Below are 12,577 nucleotides of genomic sequence, written 5' to 3' on the forward strand. Positions count from 1 at the left end.
TTTTAGAAAATAACACAAAATTTTGAAATAATCATGCTATCGTGTATCATGCATTATTGCACCTTGTTGCACTTCTGCAACACTCAGTTCCACACCCTGCCGTTTGCGAGGATCCTAATGCAGTTTAGAAGTTTTCCATACTATTCTCGCTTGAGGGTATTTCATTCCACCAAGTTACTGTCTTAGCCGCTTGGTGGCCAAAAGTCGTCGTTTCTGTAGCTCGCAAAATGGCGGCACCCACGTTGTCCGCAAGCTCCACAAACAAGCTATTGTGAGCTTTTTTTATGAGCCGTTAAGTGAACCTGCGCTGCTCTTTTCCCCTAATGTATGTAGTGAACACTCTAGAAACTACTATCGAACGTAATAGTTCGCTTTGCGGTTGCTGTGTTCTTCAGAATATTTTTGCACGTGATGTGTTGAATACGTGCAACCCTGGGCAGAAAATGTCATAATTTCAGCTGTTGCAGATGTGTAACATTGTTTTTCTGCATAAAATCTATTTCGTGACGTGCCTTCATTTGACTACTGTTAAAGTCTCTGCCTTGATTTTAGTTTACTCAATTTGCTTTTCTAACATTTTTTGAGCGTCCACTGCCATTTCAACCTCATTGTTCTATTCCGTTCCAAAAGAGAGGCCGAAATGTTTTCTCCATGCAAACTTGCTGGATGTGATCGACACTAACCAGAGTGCTTTTTCTACTGAGAGAAGTCGGCAATCAGGTGATACGTGCTTTACGTAAATATAAGTACAGAGAATTGCTTTACAATATTTCACATTTGTAGGTAAACTAAATTTACACGACAGCAAATCCGTCACCAGATTTTCCCGTGTTTCTTTGCAAACGTTGATTTCAAGTTTTGAATAGCAGCAAAAAAGTCTTACCTTCACTTGTTGTGTTTGCAGCGTTTACACTTGCGAAAGAGAGAGATAAGCCTGCAGAATCAAGCGATACTACGTAAAGCATGCTGTATAATTCAACATCACATAGTAAGACAACTCAATGCGTGGTCAAAAGGTGGTATTCGCACTGACTGCTAGTCCTCCACCACTTACACCCAGGAATTAAAATTTGTACAGCGCGTCAGAGGAACTGGAATTCGCTCGTGTGGAAAAAACTACCAGGCCTTTTCGTTCAACCACGTGCTCTAATCTTATATATTCAGATCACGGTAATGTATTCAGAATGTTGCAACATTTGGTCTTTTTAGAGGAAAATCCCGTTCATAATATGAGTGCAGTAGTGTAACATGTTCGTAGTTCAGAAACGGCACGTAAAGTGCCGTCAAAATAAATAGCGATTTATTTTATGGTCTTGGTCATGTGTTCGCCTTTATACCTGAATAATACAACATGCAGACAGCTAAGTATGGGCCACCTGCAAGAAAGATAGCGTTAGCAGCTGATTTCATTCGTAAATGCGCCTCTAAAGCACCCGCTAATTTTTTTTATTGACGGATGCATTATCCTGCTTTCAAAGGTGGTTCCTAGAAATACAGTGGCGAATAAAACCTGCGTTTTCTGTAAAGCAAGTGCAGGTCGCAGTGCCCACGTACCCACGGGTCTTGTGACACGTGAAGCCCAACACTCATGTTGGCCTAAAGTGCCTGAGGGTGCCTAACGCTCGCTTCTATAGAAATATCCATCTCCGAAATGTTTATCTAAATGGTTACGAATGAATAAATCACCTTGTGCTGCGTCAAGTACGCTTCATTCAGTGTGGTTTGTTTCATCACTGAGGATAAAGTACGTACACCCAATTTACATTAATGAATGTATGTTAACTGAACATTCTTAAATTTCTGCTTCTACGAATATGGGATTGGTGTAGCATAACAAGTTTCGTGTACGGATCGCAGTGGGACATGCCCACACTCGAGAACTGGCCACAAACGGACACACACCGACTGGCACGTACGGGCTCGTTCAATTAAAGAAAAAGAAGTAGCGGAGATTTCGTTCCGTATAATTCATTATTTTGTTAAGACATTGGTATGTGTTAGAAATGGGCTGTGAGCTGAGAATAAATACTCAAGTTTTACACAGGAAAAAAATATTTGTTAGGCGCAAAATACTTGTTGGCATACTTGTTTAACCTAAAGGGTTTATGTAAACCAATTCATGGGTACTTATTGTAGCATTTCCATATCATCATCATCATCATCATCATCATGATATTTATTTTCACCACTGGATACATGGTGAAAAAGGGAGAGCCGGAAAAAAAGCCGACATTTCTTCGGCTTGAGAAAGCTCCGGTCTCCCAGACAGGCACGGTAGCGGCTGGTGCAGCAATACAATCACGCATTAAGTGTAGATACACGAGTATTTAAAGCACAAATACATGTAGGCGCTTTCATGTTACTACATAGGAACTAATTATAATACAGTTGTGTAAAATAACTCCCGGTATACAATTACAATCTGTTATCTTGCATATTATTATTTAACACAGGCACGGCTGGTCAGGGTATCCAAAAAATTATAAATTCAGAACAGCCGAAGTCAGCACAGATTCAAAACGACAGTGGAAAATAATAAATTCCTCCTTGAACCAACCCCCATCGGGCTAAACCAATAAGTAAGCTTAATTCATCAGACGCCACGTATAAACAAACAGAAGAAATCGCGAACGCATTTAATAAGTTTTTCTGTGACCATTCCTCTGATCGTGCCACGTATAATATCATTTAAGGAGACTTGATTGTTGGGCTAGTTCGTCGTCCATAATTAAAGAAGTAACTCGGCGCAATATAAACACGGAAACAAGAAAGGCAGACAGAGACAAGCGTGTTTTTATCGCGCTAAGTTACTTCTTCAATCATTTTAGCGATGCTTGCAATCATTGTACCTATTTCCAACAGGCCCAGATGAAATAATCAATGTCATAGATGATTTAAAGTTTGCAGGAGCAGGTCTGGACGAAATCAGTTCTATTAATATTACATTAATAGCTCATATTATCACTCGCCCGTTGTCTCATGTTACCAACTTGATATTTAAGACTGGAGTGTTTCCAAGTCAACTAAGAAAAACAGAAATTATTCCAGTATTTAAAAAGGGTGACCGCTCCTGCATTTCTAATTATCGCCCTACTGCTATTCTTCCTTTCTGTAGCAAGGTAATCGAAAAATGTATTAAAAAGCGCTTGAGGAAATACTTCTCAAAATTTACCATTCTTTCGCCATATCAATTTGGCTACAGGGTAGGATCCTGAACTGATTGTGCTATACTTTCTTTCACGGATAAAACATAAAGCGCTATAGATGTCGGTTTCTACGCAGGATCAGTTTTGATCTATCCATCCAAACCATTGGAATCCATAAACCACCTCATCTCACTTGCTAAACTGTGGCAAGTAGGCATCGATGGCTCAGCATTAGCACTTATAAAAAGTTACCTAACAGATAGACAACAAGCTGTGGGTTTTAGTTCCGGACTTTCTAATTTAAGAATAACCATTAAAGGGCCCCGCAGGGGTCCTTACTTGGCCCACTATTGTTCCTGCTTTATATAAATGATTTAGTTTTTTTTCAGAAACAGAGGCCTTCCTTTACGCTGACGACAACGCATTACTTGCAACCGATTGTTCACTAACTTCTCTGACAACTAAGCTAAACACTGATCTGAAAACTATTTTAACGTGGTGCCAGCTTAGCCCGCTGAGAACAAATCCTACCCTTTTATGCTTATTCATTCAAATCATAGGACACCAAAATTTATTCCCACTGCCAACGTAAACTCTCTTTTCATCAATGCAGTTAATGAATGCTCATTTCTTGGTACAATTCTTCCCACAAACATAAAACTTACGAAGCATATCGCCTATTTGAAGCGCAAAATTTCTCCCTGTATTAGAAGTTTACTTAAATGTAGGTATTACTTTAGTAAATCAACATTGCTGATCTTTTATTATCCTTTTTTTTCACAGCCATCTTAATTACTATATTACAGCATGGGGTAAAACATATCCAACTCATATAGCACCACTACAGCATTTGCAGAATCGAGCCATCGGGATATTGTCGTTCAGCTCATTCTGCTGCAATGCTTCTGATATGCTTCTCAACCACAGAATACTTTCAGTAAAAAATCTTGTTAAATATAAATGAGCCGTAATGTTATTTAAGGTAACACGTAATCCTCACCCAGTAAATATATTTTCTGAGGCTACTTTGGTTAACTTGAACCGCACAAGATTTGCCGCTAACAACAATTTCTTATTGCCGCTAATACATACTCATTATGGAAAGCAATCTGGATATTTCGCCGCATTATTTACTTGAAAGAGCCTCTCAATATATGTCAAGCGCTCTTCGTCTTTAGGTTTCTTCAAGAAAAAATTATTCGCTTTTCTAATAAATAGCCAAAATAATCCACATGTCTAAGCTATTCAGTTTACTCCTGCTCATTTCTTTTCCGGTTTTGCAATTTTTTCATTTGTAGCCTTTATAAATATTTTTCGTTTTTACTGTTGTGAATGCCTCAAACTACTATTTAATTCTACGACTAGCTATGTACTTTATATTATTTTGCAGTTTGTACAACATTTGCTTTGTATTATCCTCCAATTAGTGACTACTGCATCGCTGTTTCATGCTGTGTATTTGCACAAATGTCTATATTTCCTGACAGCAGGTCTCCTTTCAGCCACATGCTCTGGGACCTCCTTCTCTATACTTGTGTAAGCATGTATATCTACTTGTTAAAGAAATAAACTGAAACTGAAGAACATACCAATTGAGAATGTACAACTATGGTCCTTGGGTATGCGCAACTTCGCATATGCCACTGAGTATGCACCAAATAGACAATTTAGGCGTCAAAACAAGTTACACAACCGGATATGGGTAAGTGGACATACCACTGGGTTTGTTGGAGAAAGGGCAACTTGGTCCATTGGGTATGTGCAACTTGGTATGCGACAATATCGTTACGGGCATGTTGCAAATATATAAAAACTATATTTACAATATATGAATGTTAACGTTCTTCAGCAATCTATAAGAATGGGTATGCGCTAATATTTAGGCGCCCGGATAGACAAACAGAACAAGCGGCAGGAATTAAAAAAGTCAGTGTGAAAAGTAGTTGGGCGGGAACAAAAAAAATACCGTAATACCGAAGGGCAGTATACATCGACCCGCCAAACTTTAATTGTAAAAAATAAAAAGAAACTCTATCAACCGGTAAAATATGACCGGTATATGAGACGGGGTCGAATTTTTACCGCGGTTTTTTGAAAGAAGTTCTACCTGTATTCCAGTTTTTATGGTAAGTGAACAGATTAGGACCAGCTAGTCCATCGAGCGAGTAGCATCGGCCTACATAGAAGTAAATAAGATGTCGGTAAAAGGAAATTTGGGAAGTCCGCTTTCCATGCGATGTGCAATACGATATGCAGATACATTACTTCAATGCTAGTATAGTATTAACGTCGACATTTCGTGATATAGAGTATCCAGGAACATTTTATTTAGATGGTCAATAGATGTAGAAAATCGTGCAAGTTTTCGAGACTGGAAAAACAAATCACATGTAACATGTATTAGGCGCAGGGAAATAAGCATAATGCTTAGTTAAGGTAACATATAACAATGTGACGGCAAGAAATTGCTTTCCCTTTTCTGAGTGTTATTTTTACGCCGGCGAAAGCCAATATTTTTACGCAGTGATGTAGTATCATGCTGGCGGGTTAATCTATTGCCACGCTGTAGTGACGAGGAAGAACGCCATAGCGTCAAAACTACGAGCTGCGAACTTCCCTCTTCACCTGGCGAACTTCTGCCCAGTAAAACAAGTAAAACACAAACATAATGATAGCGGCGTGCAAAAATAGCGGAGGCCAGTGAATTTTTATTAATTAATTCGCTCGCTTCAAGCGATCAAAGTAAGTTCATTGATTTCTCCTGATAAAAAGAAAAATTTTCCTTCGTTCACGTTTATCTCGAAGGGCATGGTTAGCGAGCTGGAGTTCTTGGAGAAAGAAAAGAATAATGTGGGAGTGCTGCGCAACAACAATGAAGCCAGACGAGTCAGCCCAGCATGTGATTGTTAGGTCGGAGCACGTGGTGCGTACTAGTGCTTGCGGCCCGTCCACACACTGCAGAAACAGCAGTCGAACAAGAGCGCATCCCATAAAACTACCTGGAACCAAACATTCTCGCCCAGTGACCTGAGACCCTAAACATCCGATAACCTGACAACACCCCGCACCACAAAGGTGACCTTACGAAGGTAATGTTCAATAAAGAAAAAAAGACTTCGCCATTGCCAGTCAGCGTGCTGAGTCTGTGCAGAGTGAACTCATCTGGGTCAATTACTCATAGGGGACCTGGTCATGCGAAGAAAATTTACAAAGATATAAAAATGGATTGGAGCGCATACTGTAGGCGTTACCAAATCATGACACGGAGCTTGCCGCTATTGTTGAAGGAAAGTGTACAAATATTGCATCCTACCGGTACTAACATATGGGTCAGTAGCAGAAGTTAACAAAGCTTGAAAATGAGCTGAGGACCACACAAATATCGCTGCAAAGACGAATAGGTGTATCTTTAAGGGGCGAATACGTGAACAAACAGGAGTAGCTCATGTTTTTGACATTAGGACAAACAAACCGTTCCGGACAGGCTACCAAATGCGCAGGGTAGATAACTGGCTGTAACTGTTACAGTTACAAAATAAGTGCCCTGGAAAGGGTAGCCCAGTCAAAGACGGCAAGATATTTGGTAGTGAATTGAAATTGGTAAATTGGCAGGCACAACTTAGAATTGCCTAGGTCGAGGTCGGTCTAATAGGATACGTGCTTCTTCATTGTTTGTACATAAAAATAAGCTGATGATCACAGTGACCGTGAAAACGCTGAGCCCCCAGAGGTCACGTGTTGGGCCATATTTTCGAGGGAAACGTGATGGCAATGACTTCACGGCGAGTTGGTTTTCCGAGGCTCCCTGTGCGACGTAATACTCCTGCCCAGTTTATTTCATCCCGCCATGTTGCCGATGCCAGTAATCGTAGATCACGCCCCATGCAGCTCGCATCGGCCGTCGCTGTCGGCGACGGGAGAAGACGGAAGAGACTTGGTGGTTTTTATTTTCCAGAGTAGGCCTGTGACAGCCTTAAGTCCTATACGGAATGATCCGCACAATAAAGTACCTGCACTTCTCTTGTGGCGTGAGCGGCGGTGTCTTCTCCGGCTACAAATTCATGCACAGACGCGACTGTTCTCGTAGGCTCGGTGGAGAACGAAACGCCCCACAAGTTACTGAGTTCTAAACCTGCCGGGAGCGCGGAAGTGGGCGTGTACGTTTCGGAGCTACACATTGCTCCAGGCTCGTTAGTCTCAATACTCGGGGAAGAGCGTTTTCAGTGCGAATGCGTCGCTCTAAAGTAGAGCGAAGTGCTCGAAAACGTGGACCATGTGTTCTTACGAAGTCTTGCAATAACTAATCAACTATAGGGAATGAGAAAACATCATCAGCTTTGTCAAAGCAAAGTATTGAAGAGTTTGTTCTAGTTAGGGACTAAGTGAAAGTGGGTTATCAATTGTTCTTGCCCGTTCAGAATTATTATATATAACGACATATGAAGCACCCTCAATGCGTCTCTAGGGGCACGGGAGAACAAAAATGGCAGCCTATTTATATTTCGAGAGAATCGGGCCCGTGTTATCGACCATAAGTGCGGAACGTTTGAAGTGTAGATAATGTATGTATATCGACCGTATTTACCTTATTGCCATTTCCTCCGTATTTACGTTGTACGAGGTGCCTTTACCAACCATAGTATGGCCGTTTGCCATACGATGCGGGGCGTGTACTTGATTTTTCAGATATGCTCGATAATTGAAACATGGGCCACCCTTTATATTTCGTTGGTTCAAAGAATCAGTTCTCAAAGAAGCCCTATGAAAGCTAAATCTGTTAATTTATTTAAAACATTCGTAGAAAATTAACATATTAACTCCTCAGGTTGTTGGAGACTACATTACGACCTAGAATATCTGCTCAATTTCTTGAAAGAACAGAAAGAAGTACTTGCTTAAATGTTAGCATCTTTGCGAAATAGGAGGCATCATTTGGGTCATGTGAGGACAAAGTTTCAAGTGCATCAGTTATTTGCCAGCTTCGCTAAAATTACGAATAAATAGTTTGAAAGCATAATACGGCTGTTATTTGCAATGTTTCTCAACGTACTAGAAGTCTGTGACACCGAGTTAAGATTGGCCACAAATGGCAGTCACTTGAGCGTTGATGTACGCAGAAAGCTCAACGTTTTTGACTTTATTAGGATAGTTGTAAACAACTACTCTATTCTAGTTTTCTCTGCGTTTTCCTTCCTTTTATACGAGGGGAGCTGCAGGCCTCTAGGGTGCTGTCGGCAAACTTAACAGGGCAGTTTGCTTGCACAAAAATAGTAAAAATTAGGGCCTCATTATTAGCCGGCATTGTGTAATACTCGTTCACGTCCGATTTGTTTCGATACACAACCAGGTGTTAGCGCGGGGTGACCGGCGTGAATGTCGTTCGTCTTGTACATACTGCGAGTCACACCAAAAATCGCATGTATTGCTTTAGCAATATACGGCATCCAGAATTTTCAAAGCGAATATCATTCTTTGGCTACAGTTTCATATGGCTAGGTGCCTGCTGCCTTTTATCGGGCCCGATGGAGTGAGCGCCACCGCACCTCGACCCATGGCAACAGTTTAAACGACCAAAGAATTATCAGCCTGCCAATTTGAAATTGCGTGTGTGTACAGAACCAATATTGTATTTCTTTCGCCGGTATAGAACGTACGTGAGGCGTTCGAAAGCATCAAGACAATTTTGCGGCAAATACAAAAATAGCTTAAACGCACTTAGTGCACATTCTGTGTCCTTTTGAAAAGCTATTCAAAGGAAGGACTCAAGCCTCAGTGAGTGAGTTCATATGCGCCGTCGAAACATCCTATTCGCATCATAGGCTGAACAATTTCTTATGAAACCCGCATTTTGTGGACTTTTTTTGTAGTTGCTTCGAGTAAGTCTCCAGGCACAGCACGTTTGGGTAGAGGAAATGTTACTTTACTAATCTTTTGTACCACAAGTTTGCCCTAAATCGTATGTCACTTACCCATAAAATTCGAGACTGTAAGTTGTTCCTCAATATGCTTATTTATTGAATAATTTCTTGTATTTTAAATGATATCATACAGATCGTTTCTTTCTCGCAAGGGGCTGCATGAGATGGGCTGCTCTCCACGCCAACTCGTTTAGTTGTCTTGTATGGGACCAAATGCACTATGGACTGCAGAGCACATTGCAGCGTTAGCTTCCTTTAATTTTAAGAGCGCAGGAAATTCGAAGTCTGAGGCTACCGACAGTATTTTTGAACGTACCAGAGCGCACCTAGATTATCCGAAGTCTCACTGGCGGCTGTTTCGTTCGCCTATGCAACACAGGGACCGCACTGATCTAAAGGCTTCTATTATGGACACTAATATTACGCAGCGAATCCCGTGGTTAACGCTGGCCACAGAATTCGAAAATCTAAATCCTTATAATTTACTTTCCAAGCTTATACGAAACATTCCATTTGGATCTTCATAATTCAGTTTTAATGTTGGTTCTGTAAGATATTGAATATAGCACGTTGTTTTTCTTGATAAAACGGCTCATAGCTTTGTAACTAGCGGCGGCAGCTTTCACACCATACTTACCAGCAATTGCGAGAAGCTGGAAGACGGCTGAGAAGAATCTCATATTGATGTCTACCTGACCAGCGTATCCTTGTTATCAAGAATGAGAGTTCACACCAAGGGGTCCCTATAATAGGCAATGTTAAGGTGTAAGAATATTTTTATTAGGTGGAGGAAGGTCTATTGCAGTAGGAGACTGCACTTACCGGTCCGGAGGTTGCGGCCGTACCGTTCGGGGAAACTGTGCAATAGCGCAAATTTCTTCACAGAATAAATGCGAAATCGCGACTGGTTCTCTCTTTTGCACGATACAAAAGGCCCTCCTCATTTCGAGCTTTGACTCACATAAGTTTGGAGTTAGCCGCAGCGGGATGTCAAAACAGCCCTGCCCCTGTTATCCTTAGATATCTGCGCATGCGAAGCCTTCGCTGCCGGTGACAATAGATTGAGCTAAAATTAACTTGTCACACAATGTATGTCTAGCCCAACAAAGCAGTCTAAGCCATCTAGAACCGGGCTTTCCAGCCATCAGTTTTTTTTATATCTGTACGTCGTCGTAAATAGCCTCGTTGTGAAACATAGAACACGTATAGAGTAATTTATAAATTTGCGCAAAGATTTCACAACCAAAACCGCTCACTTAGCAACGGGCATGCTTAGAGAAATTGCACACAGGCAGCTGGAATAGCGGAAAGATAGAATATACGAAGCACGGAATATACTCGCCCTCAGGGACACTGAAATTGGAGTGTCAGCGCAAGTATGCGTCCTGTGACACGCAGTGCACACAGCAGTACATCAACCAAGCGGACGAAGTCATGTTAGCAAATGAGATGCATTGCGAGCCTAAGAACGAAACAGCTGTGGTATACAAAAACCAATATATGGTATATCATTGCAATCAGTAAACGGAAAACCAGTTACAAGCTATGCTCAACTTGAGGCCTTCAAAACACCTGCAAATTCCAATTCAAAAAGCACCCATAATATAGCGATCAGTGAGCTAATTTTCACCCTTTAGAAATTACCCATAAATATAGAGGTATCTGAATAGCGACGCTTCAGAATCTGATAAAGATATGAATATTCGATAAAAACGACTTCGTATACTCGAAATCAATATCGAATGCTTTTACTTTCCCAAAGCCAGACAACGCCACAACCGCAGCACTTCCTAGGGACATGCAAGTGAGTTCGTTAGGATCCCTAGGACGTCCTCACATGAGCCTCAATACATCCCTGTCAAGTCCTGTTGACCGGCGTCAGTAAATCCTCAGGATGTCTTCAGAAGAGCATTCAAGGATTTTTTCAGTACGTGTTGAGGACATTTTAAAGACCTAGGTATTATTATTATTATTATTATTATTATTATTATTATTATTATTACTAGTTTTCAACAGATATATACAATTAACAGGAAAGGGAAAGCGAGGATCAGGCTGAAAACTGCCACCGGAAGGGGCACAATGCCTGCCGACTCTTCAGAAGGGAGGTGACAGCAACACAGAAATGAAAGATAGGAAGGAGGGGAGGGAAGAGGAAAGGAGGAGCAACAGGACAAATCTAAAGAATAAAGTAGAACACAGTACAGATCACACAGAGAAAGGCCGGTCAGTCAAGGTAACGCTACTACAGAATTTTGAATAGAATAGTTTCGACGTTACAAACGGGAACCTAAGTTAGTTAACTCTAGAAAAGTAAGTAGAGCGCGATGAGCCTGATTAAGTTTAGACGCGCAACCACTGGGGTACAAACATTCTCTGCGCATCGTAAAAGCCGATGATTTTATTACCTAAAATTGTTTTCTGTCCACTAAGTGACAAACTCATGCTTAAAACTACAGCATGCACTTTCTGCTTGACAGAGCATATTTTTTATCCCTGTTGCAGCAGGCCGCACGAAAATGAAAAGGTAAACCCATAGTGACGCACGCAAAACCATTTTATTAATTTTACTTAAGGGCGCATGCTATACTGCCAAAAAAAGGTTGAAAGGAGCGTCACAAAGCCAGGGGAATTCTCCACTTGAAATGTCTTTATCCAAAAACGCTGAAGCGCGAAAGCCCATAGGAGTCACTGAAAGAAATAATAAACAGCATATTGTCAAAAACAACTTACATCCAAATACAGAGAAATGACAAACGAAGGAGTGTATCCCACATATATGGAAGCACTGAAGCGCAAAATTATTGCATGAAGCACCAAAGCTACTGACTACTGGTTATCGAACTTTGCTCCTTCTGGCAAAATCAATCAATCCCGTCAATGATCTTTTTTCATAACGAATATTTTTCGCCATCTTAGTCGCGACATGATTTAGAAAAACATTAAGTATAACTGCATCTAGCTTAGAAGCCGACAAAGCGCGATATTTGCCGCTAGCCAGTGCTAAATGTCGTCTTGCTTGGACGTTCGTAACAACGCTCTTGTTCATAAAAACAGCGAGGAGAGGTTCAAAGTGACATTACAGCGGCGTTGAACCATGAATGAGCGGTGGTCAGAAACGCTTAAATCATCACGTTGAAACTGCCCACTTTAGCGACCCAGCATAAGATGTCACGAACCTGTGGAGAGCATCTTTGGTGAGTTTATTCTACAGGTGAAGCGACACCGTGAGTTCCAGCACCCGTTCCATCCAACACTAAGAGCTACATGGCAAAGTCGCGCGAAGCCATCCGATTCACTATGTAATTGAGGAAGGCTTTGTCTGCGCTGCTCGCTAATTAAAAACATGGCCTTATGCGTCTATTTCTTCCGCCTACAAATCTACGTTCCACTTTCTTCTGCCCTGAAAAATATGAAAGGAACTTACCCGCTCTCCGCTGCCATCTTTTTTTCAGTGCTGCGTTGGCTTGGGCTGGCTTGGCTTGACCTTTCAAATCGAGAGTGCCAATGTGC

General features: G+C 41.3%; 1 protein-coding gene across 1 annotated transcript in view; it reads right to left on the reverse strand.

The window, feature by feature from the left end:
• Positions 1 to 12,577, reverse strand: part of LOC142563782 (uncharacterized) — an 85,878-nt gene that overhangs the window by 59,213 nt on the left and 14,088 nt on the right. The window contains exon 3 of the mRNA XM_075674399.1: positions 884 to 934. Coding sequence (XP_075530514.1) covers positions 884 to 934 — 51 coding nt within the window. The remainder of the gene's footprint in view (positions 1 to 883; positions 935 to 12,577) is intronic.

The sequence above is a fragment of the Dermacentor variabilis genome, chromosome 11 (assembly GCF_050947875.1).
Source record: "Dermacentor variabilis isolate Ectoservices chromosome 11, ASM5094787v1, whole genome shotgun sequence".
Classification (NCBI taxonomy): Eukaryota; Metazoa; Arthropoda; class Arachnida; order Ixodida; family Ixodidae; genus Dermacentor; species Dermacentor variabilis.